General features: G+C 37.3%; 1 protein-coding gene across 1 annotated transcript in view; it reads right to left on the bottom strand.

The window, feature by feature from the left end:
- Positions 1 to 943: 943 nt before the first annotated feature.
- LOC107550986 (alpha-1,3-mannosyl-glycoprotein 4-beta-N-acetylglucosaminyltransferase B-like) overlaps positions 944 to 25,239 on the bottom strand; it is a 148,667-nt gene continuing 124,371 nt past the window's right edge. Inside the window, exons 9-14 of the mRNA XM_016232461.1 lie at positions 19,248 to 19,378; positions 16,707 to 16,814; positions 13,243 to 13,436; positions 10,270 to 10,348; positions 1,553 to 1,640; positions 944 to 969 (exon numbers count right to left, since the gene is read on the bottom strand). Coding sequence (XP_016087947.1) covers positions 944 to 969; positions 1,553 to 1,640; positions 10,270 to 10,348; positions 13,243 to 13,436; positions 16,707 to 16,814; positions 19,248 to 19,378 — 626 coding nt within the window. The remainder of the gene's footprint in view (positions 970 to 1,552; positions 1,641 to 10,269; positions 10,349 to 13,242; positions 13,437 to 16,706; positions 16,815 to 19,247; positions 19,379 to 25,239) is intronic.

Below are 25,239 nucleotides of genomic sequence, written 5' to 3'. Positions count from 1 at the left end.
TCCAAGCCTTGAGCTCTACCCCGGGCCCAGGAGTCTGGCTCTAACAGGTAAGTATTTTGGGGTATGTAGCCTAGGCCTTTGGCCGTAGGGAATAACATCACTGACAGCCATCAAACATCCCAGGGGCGACTCCCATAGCAATATGGTAGAGTTGGTACTTAGTGTTCGCCATGGTTCTGCCATGCACTCCCCTCAGCATGGTGGCGTGGGTATACCGTTCCCTATAGCAACCCCTAGAGGACGCAGTTCGAAGTTCCCATGAAAGGGAACATCTCAGGTTACTTATGTAACCATGGTTCCCTGAGTAGGGAACGAGACACTGCGTCCTCTAGGTTTCTTGCCATGCTGCGGACGCAAGCTTCAGACGAAGAAGTGAATGATGTGTGCTCCCGGCGCCTATTTTATAGTCGCACAGGTAGTGACGTCATGGCTGTCGCCGGCCAACGAGTTGGTGTTTTTTCAATGTATGCTTCAGACACAGGTCACAACGATGCGTTCCCTATAGCGACCCCTAGAGAACGCAGTGTCTCGTTCCCTACTCAGGGAACCATGGTTACATAAGTAACCTGAGACGTTTTCAACCAACAGTTGGGTTAAATGTTTAACCCAACCACTGGGTCAAAACAATCCAATCGCTGGGTTTGTCCATATTTTACCCAGCGCTGGGTTGTGTTTAACCCAGCATTTTTTAGAGTGTACCATTAATAGGTTATTACTCTCATTGTGAGCAAGTACTGTAATTCATGTTTTTGTGTGAAATGTCTCATCAAACTACACACAAAGCACATTTAATAAACCAACCTACAGGAGAGCAGGACAAAATTATAAATATTTTGAATGATTTATACACATTTTCTGCACGTCTATGTTCCTGCAGTGCTCAAAAGCATTTGTCTGGATTATACTCAGTATATTAATGACTGAGGGGATATCTAACGCTCTGTCATGAGCGACGGGCTTCAATAAACCCTGAGGCACAGCAATCAGACACATATCCATACATAATAATGAGAAAACCCTCTATATGAGAGAGAAAACAGATGAAATACGGCACCCGCAAAAAAGACTTAGACATTTCAAAATACAGTTTTTATTGTATTTTCCCATTGGATTTGGAGCGCAAGCTCAAAGTAAGAGAGAATGACAGAAAGCAGTGAATGATTCACACAAATATCTGAATTCTCCTTGTGTACTTTCTCACGTAACAGCTTCAGAAGTGGGCGGCACTGGCGCTCTCTCAGGAGAATGTCACTGTGGAGGCTGTTTTAATAGGGCCATACGATATTGCATCAATTCTATATAATTTATATCACAAAATTGGTTAAAGATGGTGAAACAAGACAGGTGTTTAACTATAGCATCAGAGAAAAAAATCCAACACATCACGCTGACAACAGTCATTCATAACCAGTGAATCTGTGCATCAAATATTCGGAGAAAAAAACCCAAACATCTTTATGTTATTAGGTCAGAGCATGTTGTCTATGGGCTGAATCATGCTGCTATATTTAGTATGTACTTCACAGCAGGTGCAGTGTATGTTTCGGCTCACCTATTCTGATAAAGCCGTCTTCTGTGCGCTGGTACTTCGGCGTCTTCTCTCTCCCCTCCTTCAGCGCTTCTTTCTCCGACTGAATATTCTGATAAAGAGGGACAAAAGTGTTGGGAGTGTTTCTGCGCATAACCCTCTTCTGTTCATTATCTCATCACATCTGTTCATCAGCCAGAAAAATACACATGCTCCCTGTTTTACAAGCCCGGAAGACTTTGCTAGAGTACACAGTCCAAAAATAGCAGAACTTTATCAACTGATTAGCCCAGAATCCAATTTTACTGTAAAAACCTATAAATCAACAGACATAAAGTGTTTTTTAAATATGGTATCTGTATTATAAGATTTGGTTTGCTATCATTTTTTTTATATATTAGAGCATATTACATCCTGTAAAAATTTGTGTTAGATAAGTTATCGTCTTATCACAAGGTGAGGGCAACACATTTATCTACAAATAAATATTTTCTTAATGTCGCATTATGAAGCTTGCACAAACTTACAGCTACTTTTATTGAGGTGAAAACTTTATATAGGGAAAAAACTGAGCTGCTGCCCTGCAAAATTATAAATAAAATTCAGTTATATTAGTTATATAAGCTATATTTTTCAGCAACAATGTGATAACATGACTGTTACTGAAGTCATTAAACACTGGTAATTCACACACACAATGTCTTTCTCAAATTCAGTCAAATAAATGTAAGAACTGTAGGTCTAAGGACCGTAAGTAAAATAACTACCATAACTATGTTTTCGGCAAATCTCTACATTGCGAGTAAATCGCTAAATCTTCACTCTGGGCGACTAAATTATGTCTAATATTAGCCAATGGCTAATAAATTCTCAGATTTTACTTGCCAGTTTGTGAGTTGGAAGCTAAGTATAAGTTAAGCACAGATATGTTTTCACTGAGCGCTTCAGAGTTTTAACTCTCCGTCAAGCGCTCTGATTCTGTGCTATTTTTCAGTTAATCTGAATGGATGCGCAGCGCACCTGTATTTAACGTACCGTAAACTCTAGTGTGAAGAGCACGACTCGCCGTCGCTTTGTCTCACACACACGGAGAGAGAGAAAGAGAGGGAGAGAGAGAATTGATGCGCTACATGTAAACAATATTCTTTGTTGTATTTTCCTGTCAAAATAACTAAGTTCCTTTGGAATTCTTCAGCTTTTAAAGGGGTCATATGATGCTTTTTTAAAGATCAATATTTTGTGTATTTGGTGTAACAGAATATGTTGACATGCTTTAATGTTCAAAAAACACATTATTTTTCAAATACTGTACATTATTGTAGGTCCTCTATGCCCCGCCTCTCTCAAACGCTTCGTTTTCTACAAATTCCCTCCTTCCGACAAGCGCAGTCTGCTCTGATTGGGCAGCTGACCCAGTGCATTGTGATTGGCCGAACACCGCAAGCACTCATCGGAAATGTACCATAATGTAACGGTCATCTATAAAATGCATTGCTGTTCTGTTGTAAGTGATCTTAAAGATTCCTAAATGCATCTACTTTCGGAAGGCCAAATAAAGTGCTTTTGCTTTCGCCTAGAATCACACAGTGTCTCCCTGACATGCTGCTTCAAGACTAACTGTGGTTACTGAAACCACGCCTTCTTTCTTTGTATGCACATTTTGGCGGCATTATGCTAATATTTCCACATAGTGAGGTAGATATGTGGGGGCGTGTTAGAACAAGCCGTTTTAGGGGGGCGTGGCAGAGTCTTAACTTTGATAAAGAATATCTCTTTGGTTTTGAGACTTTAGTCTTTGCAACTTCAGGGATCTTATCTATGCACAATCAGCTTGTAACACTCCAAAGAGAAAGGAAAACTTGAAATCGCATCATATGACCCCTTTAAGAACTGCCGGGTTTTCCGATAGTGGGCTGAACTTATGCACAAATGTCAATCTCATTGGCTGGCGCTCACCTATTATCGTCCCTGTTTTGATTTCTGCAAATCAGTTCGAGCAAACGCACACAACCTGATTAATATTCATGAATCCATCAGCTCATTAATCCTTAGTGCGTTTTATATTGTTCTTATTGGTTCTTAATGTATTATTATTTTATCCGTATTTTTTCTTAGTTATTTTTTCTGAATGACCAAAAAAGCAGCACCACCAGTCCGAAGTTCAGTTAAAATGACTAATATTCATTCATACATGGTTATCCTACTAAATACTGAGCAAAGGGTCTGAATACTTAGGACCATGTGATATTTCAGATTTTCTTTTTTAATAAATCTGCATAAATGTCAACAATTCTGTGTTTTTCTGTCAATATGGGGTGCTGTGTGTACATTAATGAGGAAAAAAAATTAACTTAAATGATTTTAGCAAATGGCTGCAATATAACAAAGAGTGAAAAATTTAAGGGGGTCTGAATACTTTCCGTACCCACTGTATATACACATTCATGAATACATACAGTGGGGGAAATATGTATTTGATCCCCTGCTGATTTTGTAAGTTTGCCCACTTACAAAGAAATTAAGGGTCTGTCATTTTTATGGTAGCTTTATTTTAAAGTATAGAGACAGAATACCAACCCAAAAATACAGAAAAAAACATTATATAAAGGTTAGAAATTGATTTGCATTTCAGTGAGTGAAATAAGTATTTGATCCCCAAGCAAAACACGACCCTTGTTGGCAAGCACAGAGGTAAGTAGTTGGTCACCAGGTTTGCACACATCTCAGGAGAGATTTTGATCTTCTCTTCTTTACAGATCTTCTCTAAATCCTTAAGGTATCTTGGCTGTCCTTTGGCATCTCGAAGTTTCAGCTCCCTCCACAGATTTTCTATAGGACTGAGGTCTGGAGACTGGCTAGGCCACTTCATTACCTTAATGTGCTTCTTCTTGAGCCACTCCTTTGTTGCCTTGGCGGTATGTTTCGGGTCATTGTCATGCTTGAAGACCCATCCATGACCCATTCAGTGTTCTGGCTGAGGGAAGGAGGTTCTCGTCCCAAGATTTTACAGTACATGGCCCGTCCATTTGCCCCTCAATGCGGTGAAGTCGTCCTGTACCCTTAGCAGAAAAACAGCCACAAAGCATAATGTTTCCAGCTCCGTGCTTGACTGTAGGGATGGTGTTTTAGGGGTCATTTCTCTCCCTCCAAACACGGCGGGTCGAGTTAATGCCAAAGAGCTAAATTTTGGTCTCATCTGACCACGGCACTTTCTCCAAAGCCTTCTCTGAATAATTTAGATGTTCTTTTGCAAACTTTAAACGGGCCTGTACACGTGCCTTCTTGAGCAGGGGGACCCTGCGGGCGCTGCAGGATTTCAGTCCATTGCGGCGTAGTGTGTTACCAATGGTTTGCTTGGTGACTGTGGTCCCAACTGCCTTAAGATCATTAACAAGCTCCTCCCGTGTAGTTCGGGGCTGATCCCGCACCTTTCTCAAGATCATCCTTACCCCATGAGGCGAGATCTTACACGGAGCTCCAGACCGAGACCGATTGATGGTGGTTTTGTATTTCTTCCATTTCCGAATATTTGCACCAACAGTTGTGTCCTTCTCACCAAGCTTCTTGCTGATGGTCTTGTAGCCCAAGCATTCCAGCCTTGTGCAGATCTACAATCTTGTCTCTGACATGCTTTGACAGCTCTTTGGTCTTGCTCATGGTGGTGGGAGAGGTTGGAATGGAAGATACAGATTTTGTTGACAGGTGTCTTATACACCTAACAAGCTGACATTAGGAGTAACTTCTTAAAGTGACAGGACTAATCTGTGTTCCACATGGGCACATAACCAGTCTGTGGGAGCCAGATATTTCACTCACTGAAATGCAAATCAATTTCTAACCTTTATATAATGTGTTCTGTCCCGTGTTCTGTATTTATACCGTCTGTGGAAGGTGTAGGACCATAAAATGTTTGTCCAATCAAAATGTTCGGTCTGAACATTACGATAGGCTGTTCTGCCTGCCTGTCAAATATGTATTTGCATACCTCTGTGCACCCTGTTTGCGCAGACATGATACATCATCAGTGCATTCCAGCGAGAGTGAAAGGCGCTATTATTGAAATATTATGTGTTTTGTACTGTAATGTTTTCTCACATAAGATAATCTGACAGCGCTGCACTCAACCCTCCACCAACGGCGTGTCTCATCGTGTCGCAGGTTAGTCTCTGGTTCTGCCTGAGCGCGGTCATGTGTTTTGAAGGAGGCTTTGCAAAGTGACTATGCAGGGAGGGTGGGGATCTTGTTTTCAATGCCAGCTTGCTATCGCTAGCCTACCTTAATATCTTTTTCGACTGAAGAAACAAAGACATGAACATCCTGGATGACATGGGGGTGAGTAAATTAGTAGGCAATTTTTATCCTGGAAGTGAACTAATCTTTTAAGTCATAGAATAACCTTACGTGAGTTACGTAACGTCTTTTTATATACAGCTATTCAAAACCCGAGGGTCAACTGTGTTGTTGAAAATGACCAGAATTGGAATCATTCTAGTTTGGGCAGAGAATAATGTAAACACAGATCGAGTCTTATATGGTCATTTGGATCTGTGCATTAAGCTATGCAGCATAAACACATCTTAATGTCTATGGTTATTTATGGAATTTAATTGTGTTTTTTTTTTATTAGAAACATTCCCATAGTCTAATATTGAAGGAGGGACACCAGCCATATCCAGAAACCAGATTATCAGAGAGTCTTAAGGGTGAACATCCAGCAGCCACCCAGAACATCCTAGCAATGCTCTGTCAACCACCCACAGCACTTTAAAACTGCAACCACGAGTTTTGCATGGACAAACACAACTCTGTTCTTCATCAAATTCACAAATCTAGTCTGGGCATCATTGAGCGGTTCTGTGTGAAACATGTGCCTTTTATTCTGTTGCATGCAATATCTTCGAGAGATCAGAGGCCATATTCCGTTATTAAAAATTTCAGTTTGGCAGAGAATCTTCTGAAGAGATATACTGAACCAATATGCGTTTCAGCCTTTCTGTCAAGATCAAATAAAAATGACAGCAAAAATAAAGCATGAAAGAAGCATTAACGAGAACTGATGCAGGGAGACTGTAGCCACAAGCTGACATTTACAGGGAGGAAGCTCTGAAGTGCCGTTCACAACACAGTAACAGTTGTTCCCGTGTAAGCAAACAGAGCTAGATATGGGGTGTACATATTGTGTCTGCATCCCTGGCAACTATAACTTCTGAAACAGGTCTTACGAGGCTTCTTCTTGGACCCAAACTCAGTGATATGACCCAAGAGAAGACAAATATGTTCAAAACCCCAGCAGAGCATCGCTCTAATTCCCCCAAACTGCATTAACAGCATAAAACAGACCACAAATAGTCTTTCCTCCAGGGCATTCCCTGCTAATTTCCTATATATGGCAGAATTCCATAAATGTCCTTAAAGGGAGCATTGCAAAGAAAGAAATGAGGAAAAAAAGCGAGATATAACAACCCGGCAGCAGGGAGGAGAAGCAAAAAGCAGTGAGAAGACGAGAGATATTACAGGGCGACAGGCTCTCGCTCTTAGAAAATCGTGCTATTAATCTTCCGGTGAACGTCCGTTTCCGGCTGTAATCTTAAATCACAGTGCTGCCCCTCGTCTGCTCTCCCTCGGGAGAAAATATTTTCTCCACGCCGACCGCACACACAGCAGGTCACATTTTATTACCGTGTGTCAGTACAGTTCCATTAGCTCATAAAACACAAGTATATCTTTATCTCCACTGCTGTGCCTTCCTCCTGCTTCCCCTGAACTCTCAGTCTGATGCCGTCGAGTTTGTGATGGAGCGATACAGTGAACTGCACCGAGAGAGAATGAGAATGAAGCCAGTCAGTTCTTATGACTCCCTTCTCCTGACAAAATAGTTTTTGACAAGAATTTGGTCTCCTGTCACTTATGTTTAGGCCTGTCATGATCATGAATTTTGTGCTGACAATTAATTTTCAAACAAAAAAATGTGATTTATGATTAACAATTTACATTGTAAGCCTATTTTAGAAAAAATATATTTTACTTGGAAACATATAATTAGGCCCATAAGATTTTCTTTAATATTTTAAAAGTTGAAATATTTATCTTTTTATTCTTGGCCCACTTTACATTCACACCCACAGTAAACCTTTAAAATGAAATAAAATATATATATATATAAAAAATAAACTATAAAAAATAAAGAATAAAATAAAATAAAATATTAAATAAAATAAAACCTACAAGCCTTTAAAGTTTTAGTCATTTTGTTGCGTGTCTGACATTTTTATTAGTCTTTGTTGTTTTTATATGTCTATATAGTTTTATAAATTTTTATATAAATTTTAGTTTTAGTTATTATATTATATGTTATATTTATTATGTGTTATTATAAATACACTATATATGGACAAAAGTATTGGGACACCCCCTTCTTTAGAACAGAAAAAAGCACTTCCAAAACTGTGGCAACAAACATGGACGCATAATTCATGTATTTAAAAATTGCATTTCCATCTCTGTTGCAACAGTTTTGAAAGAGTCTAAAATGACTGTTGCTGAAATTGTCAGCACACTGGAAAAAATCCAATCAGACCAAAAAAGGTCTATCAAAAATATATTTTTTATTTTCCATATGCAAAAGTGAAAAATTGACAAGACGAGCTGTCTTAAAAACAGAACAAAGAGCAGACGTTTCAGCCTTCCCTTTTTTGTCACTTTTTAAAAAAATATATATAGTTCAGTCATGAAACTCTAGATGGCGCAGGCTGACGGGTTGTTAACGTAACTGATGACATTCAGAGAGTTAAACGACTTGGCACAAGCTGATTGGTTCATGCTGCTTATGCAGCCAATGAGATTAGTGCCTTGCATTTATATGGCTGGCTAGCATTCACTTGAAATTCCTGCACCGCGCTTTCAGAGTTTCTCTTAAACCCTCCACCTTCCCCAGCTCCACCTGTATAGATCTGCTACGGGTTATTTTATATGCTATTTGTGCAGCAGCAGTATGTCTTAAATACTCACACCGTATCGCCATATGCATTGGCAGTAGCACGTTCCTGTACTTGCTTGCAGCAGCAGCAATAATCTACAACTACAGCAATTATCAACAGCAGCAGCAGCAATTCAGCAGCAGTGTAGCAGATCTATTCCGCCAAGACCAAATACATTAACATTGTCGTATCCATCACCATGCTAAAATCTTCCAAGAATTGTCATGATTGAAATAGACCTTTTTTGGTCTGATTGGATTTTTTTTCCAGTGTGCAGACAATTTCAGCTACCTGTTGGACTAAAACGTCCTCCTTTTTGCTCTGCGCATCTGAGAATTCATTGTTTTTTTCTTTTTGAGCACACACAATTCCTGTTTGAAAACGACTGTACCCATATGTACAAGTCATCTGTGTTTGGTGAAGAGGTTTTGGCTCAAGGTCTGCATTTAAAGTCACAGCAGAGGTGTTCAGCTGGGTTTCTGCAGACCGGTCAAGCTCTTCCACACTGACTCAATCAATCATTTCTTTTTTAACCTTGCCTCATACACAGAGGCATTGTCATGGTCATGTTACTGTTGGCATTTTCTTTACCCTTCTTATTGACTGCGTTAAATTCAAATAATTGCAATTAGATCAAATAACTGCGATCAGTCAATTGTGACAGGCCTTCTTACGTTTATAATTTTTGTGAATTCAGGGTCAAAATTGACACACATACAGTTTAGCCTTATTGTTTAAAAGTATCAGACTACAGAAGGCCATGACTGACCAATCAGAATCAGGTATTCCAGAGAGTTGTGTAATAACTACTATCTGCTGTTACACTAATATAGTCCTTACAAACAAACAGAGACCTACGAATCATGCATAATAACAGGAACATTGAACACAGCAGGTGATTTCAAGTCTGACAGTAATTGTCTGGAAATGCACTGCTGTAGGCGGCGAAAGTGGTTCTCTGAGAAACAGCATCTCCTTTGAAGCAAGAAAAAATTAAGGTGAAAATGTTTTTTTGACTCACTAGTCAACCTCACTAATAGACTAATACTGTTTTGGATACCTAGATGACCATCAACCATCCTGACTCATCTCTGGGTAAAACTGCTCAACTAGTGCCTACATAAGAAAAAGCCTTCTAAAGGCTGCTTAGCAAAATTTCATGGGCAAAATCCAGTCATTTTAATAGGAATCCACTCGATTGGGAGTTTCACATGAAAAAGTTACCCATGCAGATTTTGATTATGTTCAAGTTGGTCACTTATTAGACGACATTTATTTGAAATAGAAATGTTTAGTAATTGCTCTGCTTTTTCTAAGTTCTGTTTACTCTTGAGCATAGAGCTAAGAAGAACTTTGCAAGAGGAAATCGGACCTTTAAAAATTGAGCTAAGGTGCTCTCGGTGGTTGCAAGGATGTCCTCCACCTGCAGGCATGATTTGAGATATCAGTCATGTGGCATTTGAACAAACCCTTAACTCCAAGTATGGGCAATAATAATAGTGATGTTGCACATTTAAACAATTTCTAATCCAACTACAATAAATTCTGCTCTTGACATCTGGAACAATGCCAAAAAGTGTTTGTGATGGCATTATATTTTCAACCCTGACTGAAGTCTTGAGCTTGCTGAGATCTGTGGGGTGTTTATAGAGGCTGCAGTGAAGCGGTCTTCTCCTGCCCAGAGGGAAACACACAATCAAACAGCAGCGATCCTTCAACAAACACACTGCTAGTGTTCATCTGAACGCAATGACAGAGACTTACGTCGAAAGGAAGAACCTCCACTGTAGTGTTGAAGAGCTTGTCTCCAGGGTGCTCGATGTTTCCACTGCGGGAGAAATACCTACACACACACACACACACACACACGCACACACACACACACACACAAACACAAACATATCATCCAAACTATCAATCTTATAATTCCTTAAGGAGTACAACGCTAAAGAACTGTACTGCATATGTTTCCTCATATATCATCTTATCATGTAGTTATTTATAGACCCAGCAGCACACAGTGGCCCCAAAAAGTATTTAGACATTTACACCGTACAAAAGTTTGGTTTTTGAAAAGTTTTTGAAAGAAGACTCTTGCATTCAATTTATTTAATCAAAAAATATAGCAAAATCAGTAATATTGAAAAATGCATTGGAATTTAAAATGCCTCTTTTCTATTATAATATATTTTAAAATGTCATTTATTCCTGTGATGCAAAGCTGAATTTTACTCCAGGCTTCAGGGTCACATGATGCTTCAGAAAACATTCTAATATGCTGATGATCTGCTGCTCAAGAAACATTTTTATTTTACATTATTATCAGTGTGGAAGCCATCACTTTTTAAAGTATTCTTAGATTAATAGAAAGTTCAGAAGAACAACAATTATTTCAAACAAAAAGCTTGTAACATTAGAAATGCCTTTATTGTCACTTTTGATCAATTCAATGCATTCTTGCTAAATAAAATCAATAATTTATTTAAAAAATTCATACTCAGCCCACACTTCTGAACCATAGTGTCACACTAAAAAAAATGTCTGAATGTGTTTGCATTAAATAAAATATCAATTGAAGCGGCAATTTAAAGAACAACAAACTTTTAAATACTTTTGAATAAATAAAAATAAGTTTGTTGGGTTTGAAATAATAAACCAACAGATGTTGCGTATAAATGTATGACACTTTGTGGTTGTGAACCCTTAGTGCAATATCTTTATTCTGCAGTAAAATCAATGAAACTCTGGCTGATTAGGTCTCTACAAATAGAGTTCAAATAATGAATTCTGAGAAAACTCCAGTAGCATTTGAGCACAGATGACACCTGATAAAATGCCATCTAATGCAATGACTTTCATACATATTTAAGTGTCCAAAAACAATTTTCATCCTCCTCTATGGATCACTGAAACATGAGCAATCACAGACACTGGCGGATTTCTCTCTATAATTACACGTGCAAATGGACACCTGCGCTTGTTAGACTGTGACTCCTGTAGCAGGAAGGAAGCCAGTGAGTGATCGTCAAACGCTCTCATTCACACTGAGCACTATTAGCTCTCAATTAAGCCTGAAATATGCATGGACTTTCCATTAGGGTTAAAAATGCACGGATGACTGTGCCTCATGATGACTGATGCATTATCCAGCTGGTATGAGTCAGCGTGATGGGAAAGACTGGGAGACGAGCTCTATTACAAAACAGACAGCATGCTTTCTACTTCATTCATCGGCAGCAAGCTTCCAAGGTAAGGCTATGAAACCTCTAAATAGCCTCAAATAATTAATACCCAAACCTTTTCATCATTCGAACCCCTTAGGTGCAAAATATTTCCCTCTGAGATTTTAAGTTAATATTACAATAATTTAACAACACATGGTCACATGACATGCAGGCAAACAAATAATTCATGCGTTTTCAGTAAGAATTGTAGTTGTGATAGTGGCTGAGTATCAAAGATATTAGCAACTTTTCCTCTCTTCCTGGACTACATTTTAAGTATGTCATATGTACTCTTTACGCCACTATATTTCGGATGGCACCTAACTTTTTCTACAGCAGTTTATTGGAGGCACTAGATCTTGTTCATTTTACCCTTACACACCCAAACATGTCAACTTGTCTCTTTACATGAATGTGAGTGCATTAGCAGCTAGCTGCTGGATGCCAGGTGTTTTATAAAGGACATGACTGCAGCGATGAGGCCGAAACAGCAAGTCCAGTGCAAATTTCATTTTTTCTCAATATGAATATTGGCGTTGTGGACTAGTGCTTCTATGAGTCAATATTCAGTGTGAGTAAAATACTTAAATACTGTTAAAATCAGACACTCTATTGGAACTGGTGACTTGTAACTTTACAGTTACTTAATTAAATCAAAGCATTTGATTTGATAATTGCAATAAGGTATTATCCGAATTATTGTGCTGTGCCATTTATTTATTTTAATTTTAGCCTCAATATAACTCTTTATTAGTTTTCTATCAACTCACAAAATCCCTGTCTGCTACCTTCCACCAGCTAATGATATTTAGACCAGCTGGAAACCATCTACCATCTTCCAAAACACAGTTATCAGCCTAAAATGGATTTTCCAGTAGGGAGACACAGATACCGGGTATGATTTTCTGATTAAATTGGACTGTTCTTGATGCTTTTTGAAAGATGAAGATTGAATGAACTAACTTGGATGAATTTTTTTTAAGTGAACTCGTTGCAAGGCATTCTGGGACTGTCTTCTCTGCCATATCTTGACGTATGCAATGCTGCCTTTTTGGCTAAAAGATGGCATCTTAGAGAACAGCATAATCATTCAGTCTGCAGTTTGGCATTCATGAGGGTGTAACAGAGAGAAACCTGAGGCATTATGTGAGAATCGCTGTCTGTATGTACCTCTCTATCTTCCAAAACACAGTTATCAGCCTAAAATGGATTTTCCAGTAGGGAGACACAGATACCGGGTATGATTTTCTGATTAAATTGGACTGTTCTTGATGCTTTTTGAAAGATGAAGATTGAATGAACTAACTTGGATGAATTTTTTTTAAGTGAACTCGTTGCAAGGCATTCTGGGACTGTCTTCTCTGCCATATCTTGACGTATGCAATGCTGCCTTTTTGGCTAAAAGATGGCATCTTAGAGAACAGCATAATCATTCAGTCTGCAGTTTGACATTCATGAGGGTGTAACAGAGAGAAACCTGAGGCATTATGTGAGAATCGCTGTCTGCATGTACCTCTCTACTCGGACAGGTGTGAAGAAGCGGATGCGTATGAAGTCTCCCGCCACAGGTGTGAACGCCCAGAAGAAATCCTCTCCCAGATAGGCCTTCTCCAGCGTGAAATGCTGGTACGTCTTCAGACTGGTGGTGACCTCAGCTAGCGGGTTAGCGTGACCTTTATGCAACGTCTGCTTTCCGAAGTCCTTATCCTGACCAAAAAACAAAACCAAAAAACAGAAGGACTATATAAACGGTGTTTGGGTATTTCTTTAAATACAGGCACTTTATATCCTTTCAAACTTAAGATTTCAACCTTTTTTTGTTGTTATATAAAGTTACATTAAAAGTGTCTTGATACGTTTTTCATGCCTTCATCATTTTATTTTACTACCTTTCAAATGCCTTTAATTTTTCCAGATTTTCAGGCTACGTCCACATTAATCTGAGTAAATCTAGTCCAAACTAGCAGTTTCCAACAGTTGCTCGTCCAGAGCTGTAGAGAGAGAGAGTTGTGACAACCAGTTTTTTACAGCAATGGCGGATCGTGGAGCCGCTCAATAGTTCCCGGAAGTTAGCGCTCATACTATCAGCGCCGTAGAGATGCAGCAGAAGAGACCACTGTGATGAACTTTTAAAAGGTGTGACATTTATAGAATAAAATTGTATATTATCAGCACAGCTAATCAAATTACCCTGTGCATTAAAACAGATGATTATTAGATTATTCCTCACTTAATTAGTAGATTTACGGGATGTTATTCATTCTCTTCATGCGGTTTCATCCATCGTTGTGTAATGTAAAAGTGATTTTGCTGGTGGGGAGTTATTAAATAGACACACATATAATTATATTTATATAGAGAGGCTGAAGTTACCTTGGCAGAAGACCACGATGTCGTTTATATAGCAAACACGGACTTTTACCATTGTAACTAAAGCCTAAAATATGTTAACAAGGCAGGTAAGGATAGCTGACCACATTAATCCTCAAATATTAGAGGATTTTATCTTTTAAAAACAACACTAATATAACTACACCTATATATATATATACTACGTATACATTATTTTATAAATAATGTAAATAAATTATTTTATTGTCTACTAATTACCAAAAATCACAGTTCTGTCTCTCCAACTCAATGTATTTCAATTGCCCACTATGAACTTCCGGGAACTATTTGAGATCTACGTGAATCACGTGACGATCGAGCGTTTTGGACTTCCGTTGATGCAACTCTCTCTTTCCATGGCTCTGTGCTCGTCCACACTGAAACATTTGAATAGGGTCAAATCACCTTATTACACAAATGTGAAACATTATAAAAGCTCACTGAGATGATAATAAAAGACCAGACTTAAAGTGCCCCTATTATGGGTAATGAAAGGTGCATATTTTGGTTTTGGGAGTCACCAACAACAGGTTGACGTGCATGCAAGGTCAAAAAAACACTTTCATTGTCTTATAATATGCATTTATTTTTACCTTACTTTCTCAATGACTCCCAAATTATTTGCTCAACGATTCGTTTTTCAAAACCTCTACTTTGCGTGACGCTAGTCTGCGGTGATTGGTCTCAGTTTCAGTTCATCTCGCCTGTAATTCCTGATAATAAAGCAGGTTTGTGAGCGCAGTGCTGCTTTGTGTACAGCCTTACCGGGGAAACTGCTATTTTACCGCTCCAAAAGCGGCACCTAGTGGCAAAGAATGAATTTGCATTTTCATTCAGACCAATGCGAAAAACCAACAAAGTGGGCGGGCAATATGCTAATGTTTCATGTTGAGGTCAACATGAAATGGCTTGGGATTCGTTTTAAAAACGACTCGTTTCAATTTATTCAGAGTCGACTCTTTCTTTTAAGAGACAATAACTTTATACACTGTGCACTTTCAGATTTTAAACTTGGCAGGATGTTTTCATTCACTTAGAGCTGTGTTATACACTGCATGAAAGGTCATTTTCAAAAATCCATAATGGGGCACTTTAATAAAGTTCTCTCGCCATTCCTCTAGCATGATCATTTCATTAGCTAATTAACCCACCAAATATATCACAGGTGCTTCCATGTTCCACAACAAAACCATAACTTCATGTATGGACTAAACAGCATTTACTCTCTCTTTTTTTCCCCACAGGACATCAATTGCTAATAAATGTATTTGTCATCTTTGCAGAAATGTAATATGAAGATTAAAGAACTACATTAGTTAATGAAAAGTGAACTAAAAGTGAACAATATTTCTACAGCATTTATTAATCTTAGTTACACTTAGTTACAAAATAAAGGTGCTTCACGATGCCATAGAAGAACCTTTTTGTCTAAATGGTTCCATAAAGAACCTTTAACATCTGAAGAACCTTTCTGTTTCACAAAAGCTTCTTTGTGGCGAAAGAAGGTTCTTCAGATTATAAAAAAAATTGAGAAAGAGATGGTTCTGAATGGTTCTTCTATGGCATCGCTGTGAAGAACCTTTCAAGCATCTTTATTTTTAAGAGTGTAATGGTAATTTCTACATTTACTAAAGCATTTTTAAAATCTGTTAACATTAGTTAATGCACCGTGAACTAACATGAACAAACAACAAACTATTTTATTAACTAATATTAACAAAGGTTAATACATGCCGTAATATATATTGCTCAGTTTGTTCATGTTAAATAATACATTACCTAATGTTAACAAATGAAATTTTATATGGTACCTTATTTATTTATCCACATGGAAAAGCAAAACCTGAATCATCTCAGTGTGGATGAAAGTGCAATACATAGAGAAGGAAAAAAAATAAATTTCACATTTATCTGGATAAAAGTGGACGTAGCTTCACTAAAGTATTATTAAAATATTTAAACTTACATAAAAATATTTAGCTTTTTACAATCTACTTAAACAATTGCCAAAATGATATCAGAAACATAATGTTTCTGTCCAGTCCATAGGAACCCAGGCCTCCATTTTTTGTGGCGAGTGTGCAATGCCAAACAAACGTCAAACCACAAACTACAGTGCCAAAACGTGCCAAAGGTTGATATAAAAACATAAAAGAAGCCTAGAAAATGAATGACTAGAGACGAAGAATAAGAGCAGTGATTGAGGCAGGTATTATGATAAACGTAGGGCGAGCGCGGGGCCCTCAGGAAATGGACCGTCAGACGTATTCACCAGCCGAGAACAAAAATCAATACGACACAGAACAGGCGGGTCATACGAGCGCTCATCGCCATGGCAATTCCTAGCGCTCTTCATAAAGACAGAGCAGGGACACATGCTGATTTATTAGGATATGAGCTCTTATCAGCTGCCTTCTGGGTACTGTGATTTGCAATTTGGACAGTCTGAAGAGAAATGAACACAGTCCTGAGGCAGACCACTCTTCCGGAGGGTTACAAATGTATCAAATTATTACACACACATATAAAAAAAGAAAATCTTATACATTAAATAAATATATTTGGTAAAAAAAATAAAAAAATCACCTTGAGTTTCTGTATCTTTCCAGCGAGGGAGGAGTGTGTTCCAACATGCTGGAAGAGAGAGGGTTTAAAGCGGATGCGTAGGTTTGCTTTCTGCCTGTCACAATGTTTCTGTGGGACACAAAGAACATTTATATACATTATATAACAACTACTGTACATGCACTACTACAAACAGAAGTCTCAGATCAGAAACTATAATTATCCAATGATCGTTCTGGCCACATACTTAGAAATGTTAGAAACCGGAGATGCAGTCATATCTGATTATTTTTATTAAACCACCTTTCAGGCACCAGAGCGGAGAGAGACGGTTTCATCTCTGAACGAGTCGAGGCACAAACCTGTTTCTGTCAGATCTTTTACAAAATAAAGGTAACACTTTAGATTAGGGAACACTATTCACTATTAACTATAGTCATTTATTAGCATGCATATTACCAGCATATTGGCTGTTTATTAGTACTTATAAAGCACATATCAATGCCTTATTCTGCATGACCATCTAGCACCTCAGATGAGTGATCGCACTGCATTAAAGGGGTAGTTCACACAAAAATGAACATTCTGTCATCATTCACTCACCCTTATTTCATTCCAAACCCACAGGAGCGTCATTCATCTTCAATACACAAATGAAGATGTTTTAATCAAATCTGAGCACTGCAAGTCCACTATAGCAAAAATGTCAAGCTTCAAATAGTTCATAAACATCAAATCTTGAGCATCAAGCAAGCACACTTAAGCTTTTGTGATGATCAATTATTATAAAGCAACCATCTCTCTTCAGACGACTTCATTCATATGGATTCATTTTACACTGTCTTTTTGTACTTATTGAAGCGAGAATGTTTTTGATTGATGGATGTTCGAATGAGAAGTAAAAATCTCTCAGGTTTCATTAAAAATATATTTACTTGTGTTTCATTGATGAAGAAAAGTCCTATGGGTTTGGAATGACATGATGGTGAATAAATGACGATAGATTTTTTTTTTGGTGAATTATCGGTTACACTTTACTTGAAGGGGTGTGCATAAGACTGACATGACACCTTCATAATCATGACATGACACCTACATAATCATGACATGACACATATCATGAATATGAAGGTTTTTTATGCATGTTTATGACAACTGTCATTAAGTGTCATTCACTCAGTTATGTAATTTTTAGTGCAAAGCTGACATTGTTTGAGATGTCTTTGTTATGGGCTATGGTTAGGGGTAAGGGTAGGGGTAGGGTTAGGTCAAATAATGTCATATTTGCATTAAAAATGACATAACTGAGCGAATGACACTTAATGACAGTTGTCATAAACATGCATAAAAAACCTTCATATTCATGATATGTGTCATGTCATGATTATGTAGGTGTCATGTCATGATTATGAAGGTGTCATGTCAGTCTTATGCACACCCCTTCAAGTAAAGTGTTACCGAATTATCTATATAATAACTAGTTGTTGCATTCTGTTTGGTTTGCGCTCTTTGGATTTAATGTTGTGAATTGGGTTCTTCGATTTTTTTTTTTGTAGGAAGATTTATACATTATATCAGAATAAATAATTTGTTAACTTAAGGAAAAATAAAAAAGATGTTGCTAACTTGCACGATGTATAAATGTTGGAAAGTATTCAAAAATGGCAACTGTGTTGAGAGTTTTAGTGTCCAGTCAAACATGCTTGCCTCGTCCCTCAAGGTCATGTTACTATAAGTTAGTCGTTAGAAAGATCATTTATTGCTGATATTCCTATATGTTTACTACTGAAAACATCACAGTAAAATGGTCAAACATTTCTAACAAACCTGATAAAATGACAAAAAGATGAGATATTACTTGTTCTTAGAGTTCACTCCTGAAAGGATGATGATGCAATTACAATATATATATACAGTGGTGTGAAAAAATGTTGGCCCCCTTCCTGTTTTTTTTTTTTTTTGCATATTTGTCACACTTAAAAGATTCAACATCAAACAAATTTTAATATTACACAAAGATAATGCAAGTAAATACAAAATGCAGTTTTTAAATGATGATTTCTTTTATTAAGGGAAAAAAGCTGTCCAAACCTGCCTGGCCCTACGTGAAAAAGTAATTGCCCCCTAAATCTAATAACTGGTTGTGCCACGCTTTGCAGCAACAACTGCAATCAAGTGTTTGCGATAACTGGCAATGAGTCTTTCACATCGCTGTGGAGGAATTTTGGCCCACTCTTCTTTGCAGAATTGTTTTAATTCAGCCACATTGGAGGGTTTTCGAGCATGAATGGACTGTTTAAGCATCTCAATCAGATTTAAGTCCGGACTTTGATTTGGCCACTCCAAAACCTTCATTTAGTTTTTCTTGAGCCATTCAGAGGTGGACTTGCTGGTGTGTTTTGGATCATTGTCCAGCTACATAACCCAAGTGCGCTTGAGCTTGAGCTTGAGGTCTCAAACAGATGGCCGGACAATCTCCTTCAGGATTTTCTGATAGAGTGCAGAATTCATGGTTTGTATATATATATATATATATATAAAGCAAAATTGTATCATTCTTACCGCATCTTTTTCTGGATTGCACACCTTCACCCACATGATGTGGTCCAACAGCCAGTCAATGGGCTTGTCTTTGTAGAACATTAGCATGAACTCCACGATCAGCGGCAAGTCTAATGACTTGAACATTTTACCTGAAACGAGCAAAGCAGAGTCATGACTATCAACCAAACGAGACTAATAACATCAGCTGAAACACATTCACCCCTGAGGGAGTTTGTGGGCTTGCTGGACTGGAGTGAAAAATCAAAACTCATAAGGATTTACACTTTCAATAAGCATTTAAACAAGGAACTCAGGGGAGGAACGATGAAGGGCAAAAAACATTTAATGAAATCAAAAGGAAAGGGTGCTCGGAGAGTAATTAAATTTTTTCATATTAACGATTCAAGGCTCTTCTACAAAGGTGGTGCAGCAAGTAACTTTAGGTCTTCTACGTGGATTATACAATTTTTCTTAAAACATCAAATTTATTCAATTCATACAATGAAATTAGATCAGATTCAGGAGGATGGATGTTATTTTTCTCCATAGCAGCATTTTTATTGGCCTCTAATTAAGTCACAGAGGAACTGATGTGGCCATTTCTGCTGGCTTAGGGCGAACACTCAGCCAGTAAATCAGCTCGTTTTTGGTAATCTATAATAGATGAGACATCTGTTTTTTATGCATTATGAATTACTGTCCAACATCTACCACCCAGACAGTATCTGGCCCAGAAACATCCTGCCTCTCCAGATGTCAAAACACATCAGCTCTGATCTGACGGCGTCCACCGATCCATTTCATCTCACAGATCAGTGTTCATGGGCATGAAAACATGGCTCTGTTCCAAACAGCATACAGCCATACTAGTCTGTAGTGTGCAGTGTGCCAAAACCAGCAGTATACAGAGAACCGAAAAGTGAAGTGTGTAACATTAGTTTGAAATGTTAAAATACGTTCTCGAATTGCAGTCTATGAAGAGACAACTAAGTAAGCCATTCGTAGCCTGATGTCCCTGAAAAGTATACATATTGTGTTTCTGAGGCGTTACCAAAACTTTTCATGCTAGAACATTACTGAACAGTAGTTACCGTCTATAGAAGAATAGGACAACATTAAATAAAGAACATTAAATAACAATAAAATAAAATAAAAAATAGATCGATAGATTGTATAAAATCTAGATGCTACTAAAACATTGCATGTTTGTTTAAGCCTGACAAGCCTAACATGGCAACACACTCAGCCAATAGCATGAGATGATTAGCCTATGGAAGATGGGGAGAGTGTTCAGGGAAACCTTCATGAAAACTGTTATTTTTGCAGTTCTGTTCAAAATTGACACACTTTAGCTTTAATGAAAAGCTGTTTATTCAGAAGATTTTAAATCGAAGCCACTGAATAAAGTATGAGAAATATGACCATGTAGCATAAAAAAGTTGGAATCATTTATAGTTGCAGGCTGTTTCATATATTATAGTATTTGTAAAACAGTAGTTAGAACACAATATGCTATACATTATGCATGAAAAAAAAATTGATGATCGCCCATTCTGAACACACACCAGTTCAACTCGGAGGAGAACATTAAATAACAATAAAATAAAATAAAAAATAGATCGATAGATTGTATAAAATCTAGATGCTACTAAAACATTGCATGTTTGTTTAAGCCTGACAAGCCTAACATGGCAACACACTCAGCCAATAGCATGAGATGATTAGCCTATGGAAGATGGGGAGAGTGTTCAGGGAAACCTTCATGAAAACTGTTATTTTTGCAGTTCTGTTCAAAATTGACACACTTTAGCTTTAATGAAAAGCTGTTTATTCAGAAGATTTTAAATCGAAGCCACTGAATAAAGTATGAGAAATATGACCATGTAGCATAAAAAAGTTGGAATCATTTATAGTTGCAGGCTGTTTCATATTATAGTATTTGTAAAACAGTAGCTAGAACACAATATGCTATACATTATGCATGAAAAAAAAATTGATGATCGCCCATTCTGAACACACACCAGTTCAACTCGGAGATACATTGCTTATTAAAAAGATTCTATTTTAAAAAATCAATTTACAACTGAAATACAAAGCTGATTTTAATGGATGTTTCATAATTAACAAGCACCTATGTGCATGTTTAGAGGTTACAGGGAAGGTAGAGAGGTTTGGTAGGGTTTAGTGAGTAGTTTAGTATCATCAGTAGGATCAATCATCAGTGAATGACCCACCCACAGGCTAACATTGACCATTAGCGCTGGAGTATTGATCTGAGTAAACACACACACACACACACACACACACACACACACACATCCACACACAATTAATGAACACTGAAAACACAAGTCAAACAGAATGCTATCCAGACACAATGACTTAAGATCAATAATTAATTATAATAAATATTTCAAGAAATAAATGTATACACTTCAATAAATTCTTAACAGATCTTTTACAAAATAAAGGTAACACTTTAGATTAGGGAACACTATTCACTATTAACTATAGTTGTTTATTAGCATGCATATTACCAGCATATTGGCTGTTTATTAGTACTTATAAAGCACATATCAATGCCTTATTCTGCATGACCATATTCTAGATCACTAAATCTGACCCCACACCTTAACATAACTACTACAACAACTACTTTAATTAGGACTTCATTAAGGAAAAGCCCTTAATAGTGAATATGTTTTCCCTAATCTAAAATGTTATTAAAATAAATAATAAATTAATGTAATAACTACATTTTTAATGGACTTTGCTACATCGCTGAAGTCACAAACCTGCATGCTTGAATATATTCCATATTACGAATGTAAAATGGGATGTGAACAGCATTTCAGTTTGACTACAGCAGTGAAACGTGTGAAGTTTAGCTGGTCTATGGTCTGGTTTGCCCCTGCTGGTAGCTAAATGAACGGAATCTTATGTGGACAAAAAGCATTTCCATTGATGTTCATTCAAAAGCATGTTAATTTACTAAATTATATTTACATTTGGCCTACCAATGGCTTAAAGCTAACTTTCTCATTTGCAAGTTTTTTAATGTCCAAACAACTACACTCCTCGCAGTTAACATTGTGGTTAAAACTCTTGACTTACACAAGGAAGACATAGTAAAAAAACATGAATGACCCAGGAATCTCTACTACATATTTCTGTATCAGGAATATCTCTCTCCATCTGAAAAATGCAATGCAAGACATGCTTGAAGGTAATCTGAAATACATGCAAACAAGCTATATTTGTTATGTGTGTGTGTTTTTTTTTAAAGAAATCTCTAGCCAAAGCTGCATTTATTTAATCTATTATTATTATTATTATTATTATTATAAATATTATGGTTTTATTTATATAACATATCTTTTTAATTTGAATATATTTTAAAATGTAATTTATTCCTGTTATGGTAAAGCTGAATTTTCAGCATCCATCATTTTAATATGCTGATTTACTGATTCTTATTATCATCAAAAGTTTTTGCTGCTTAATATTTCTATAGAAACCATGATACCTTTTTTCCCTCAAACTTTTGAATATCATGGTTACCACAAAAACATTAACAAAAACTGCTTTCAATATTGATAATAATAAGAACCATCATTAATAGCAAATCAACATATTAGAATGATGGATGCTGAAAATTCAGCTTTGCCATCACATTAATAAATTACATTCTATAATATATTCAAATGAAAAACGTAATTATAATATTTCACAATGTTACTGTTTTACTGTATTTTGATCAAATAAATGGAGCCTTGGCAAGCATTAGATATTTCTTTCAAAAGCATAAAAAATATCATAATTATTCCAAACTTTTTGCCGAATATAAATATTCATGATTAGTATATACATTATGTGCTGTATATACATGCTCTCACACACACATATATACACAGATACACATGTGTGTGCACAAAAACACAATGTATAAACACAAAACAGTCCAATAGTTTTAAATACCCAGCAGTATTTACATTTAGTCATTTAGCAGATGCTTTTATCCAAAGCGACTTACAAATGAGGACAATAGAAGCAAACAAAACGAACAAAAGAGCAATGATATGTAAGTGCAAATGACAAGTCTCGGTTAGCCTAGCGCAGTACACGTAGCAAGGTATTTATATATATATATATATATAATTAATATATTTAAGTCTAATGCAGTGACATACATGTGAATCTACACGTTTCTTCTCAGGAAAGGTGGTGGATGTATTATTAGCCGGCTGCTGGGGTAAATGCCACTTGCTTGCCACTCGGGCAATGTGCACTTTCTTTAGGCAGCACTGGCAGAAAAGTTTCTGCCAAGAACATGAATGTAACGCCAATGTAAAGAGCGTATGTGTGTTTACATTAGTGTGTGTGTGCATGTGCGAACAGCTCGGTCACGGCTGCCTTCCTGCTACCACTCCAATTAGCAGCTTGTGCGGACAGGCAGAGCGAGGCATGATCCGCTGCAGAAGAGAGCCGCAATGCTGACTGACAGCAGGAAAAGAGAGATTCATCCAGACGGATTTGTCACGCCTGCAATCCCTGAGCTAAAACAGGCCGACTCCACGCTGGAAAGATCTTAGCGTTCACAACAGGACACTGGAAAGATCTTAGCGTTCACACTGTGATAGCAGGGGAAATCACTGAAATATGAATTTTGAGAGACGATACTGACAAAAACATCTGATGTATGCGTTTATGTATTTAGGGCGGTTTGCTAAGGCAAACATACTGCTGTTGCTCATACTCATAATGCTCAGGGACTTTATAAAAAACATTGAGGATATGTATTAAACTTTGGTGCATTACTCATTCTGTAGGCCTAGTGTTTTTATTCAATTTATGAAGGTGCTGTAAGTTAAAGCATTATATATTTTATTATAATTGTACAATACTATCATATTTTGTACATGCAACTTAGCTTTAACAAATTTACCATTAATACAGATGCTGCATCCAACTAACTTTCCGTACCCACTGTATATATATAGTTCAGTCATGAAACTCTAGATGGCGCAGGCGACAGGTTGTTAACATAGCTGATGATATTCAGAGAGTTAAATGACTTGGCACAAGCTGATTGGTTCATGCTGCATATGCAGGCAATGCGCTTACTGCCTTGCATTTATATGGCTGGCTAGCATTCACTTGAGATTCCTGCACTGCACTTTCAGAGTTTCTCTGAAACCCTCCACCTTCCCCAGCTCCACCTGTATAGATCTGCTACGGGTTATTTATATGCTATTTGTGCAGCAGCAGTATGTCTTAAATACTCACACCGTATCGCCATATGCACTGGCAGTAGCAAGTTCCTGTACTTGCTTGTAGCAGCAGAAACAATCTACAACTACAGCAATTATCAACAGCAGCAGCAATTCAGCAGCAGCGTAGCAGATCTGTTCCGCCAAGACCAAATACATTAACATTGTCATGTACATTACCATGCTAAAATCTTCTGAGAGTCTAATCTATTTACTGGGATTTATTTGAAAATGATAGTCAAACAGTATTTTGCTAAGTGTGTTTTTGTGCTGGTATCTCGGTTGGTTAGGCCTGGATTATTAAATATGACACTAAAACCACCAGTAGGTCCCTGTCTAAATGAGTGATTCATTGAATCACTCATTCAACGCATTCTATGAATGGATCACTGAATAACTGACTCAAATGATTTGTTCAAAAACAGATTGATTTTAGGAACGAAACACAGCAGTGCTGCTCTGAGGTGCACAAATGCTCTGTTCTGGCTTTGTCTGGAACTATTGCACTGGCTAATCAGAAAAAAAATCATTGTGTCTAAAATGTAACACATTCAGCTTGTTGAACTATTGTATAAAATTAACATCACATTTAAAAATGACACTGTTGCTTGTGTGCTATTACTTAAAGGGTCAGTTCACCCACAAACTCACCCTCATGTCACTACAAACCTGTAAGACCTTCGTTCATTCACAGTGCATGATACTCTCCATAATGGTGCTAGGATGATGCAAAGGAGAAG

Source organism: Sinocyclocheilus grahami, unplaced genomic scaffold (assembly GCF_001515645.1).
Source record: "Sinocyclocheilus grahami isolate Dianchi unplaced genomic scaffold, SAMN03320097.WGS_v1.1 scaffold411.1, whole genome shotgun sequence".
NCBI lineage: Eukaryota > Metazoa > Chordata > Actinopteri > Cypriniformes > Cyprinidae > Sinocyclocheilus > Sinocyclocheilus grahami.
Note: the sequence above shows the minus strand (reverse complement) of the source record. Positions and strands in the feature narration are given on the sequence as shown.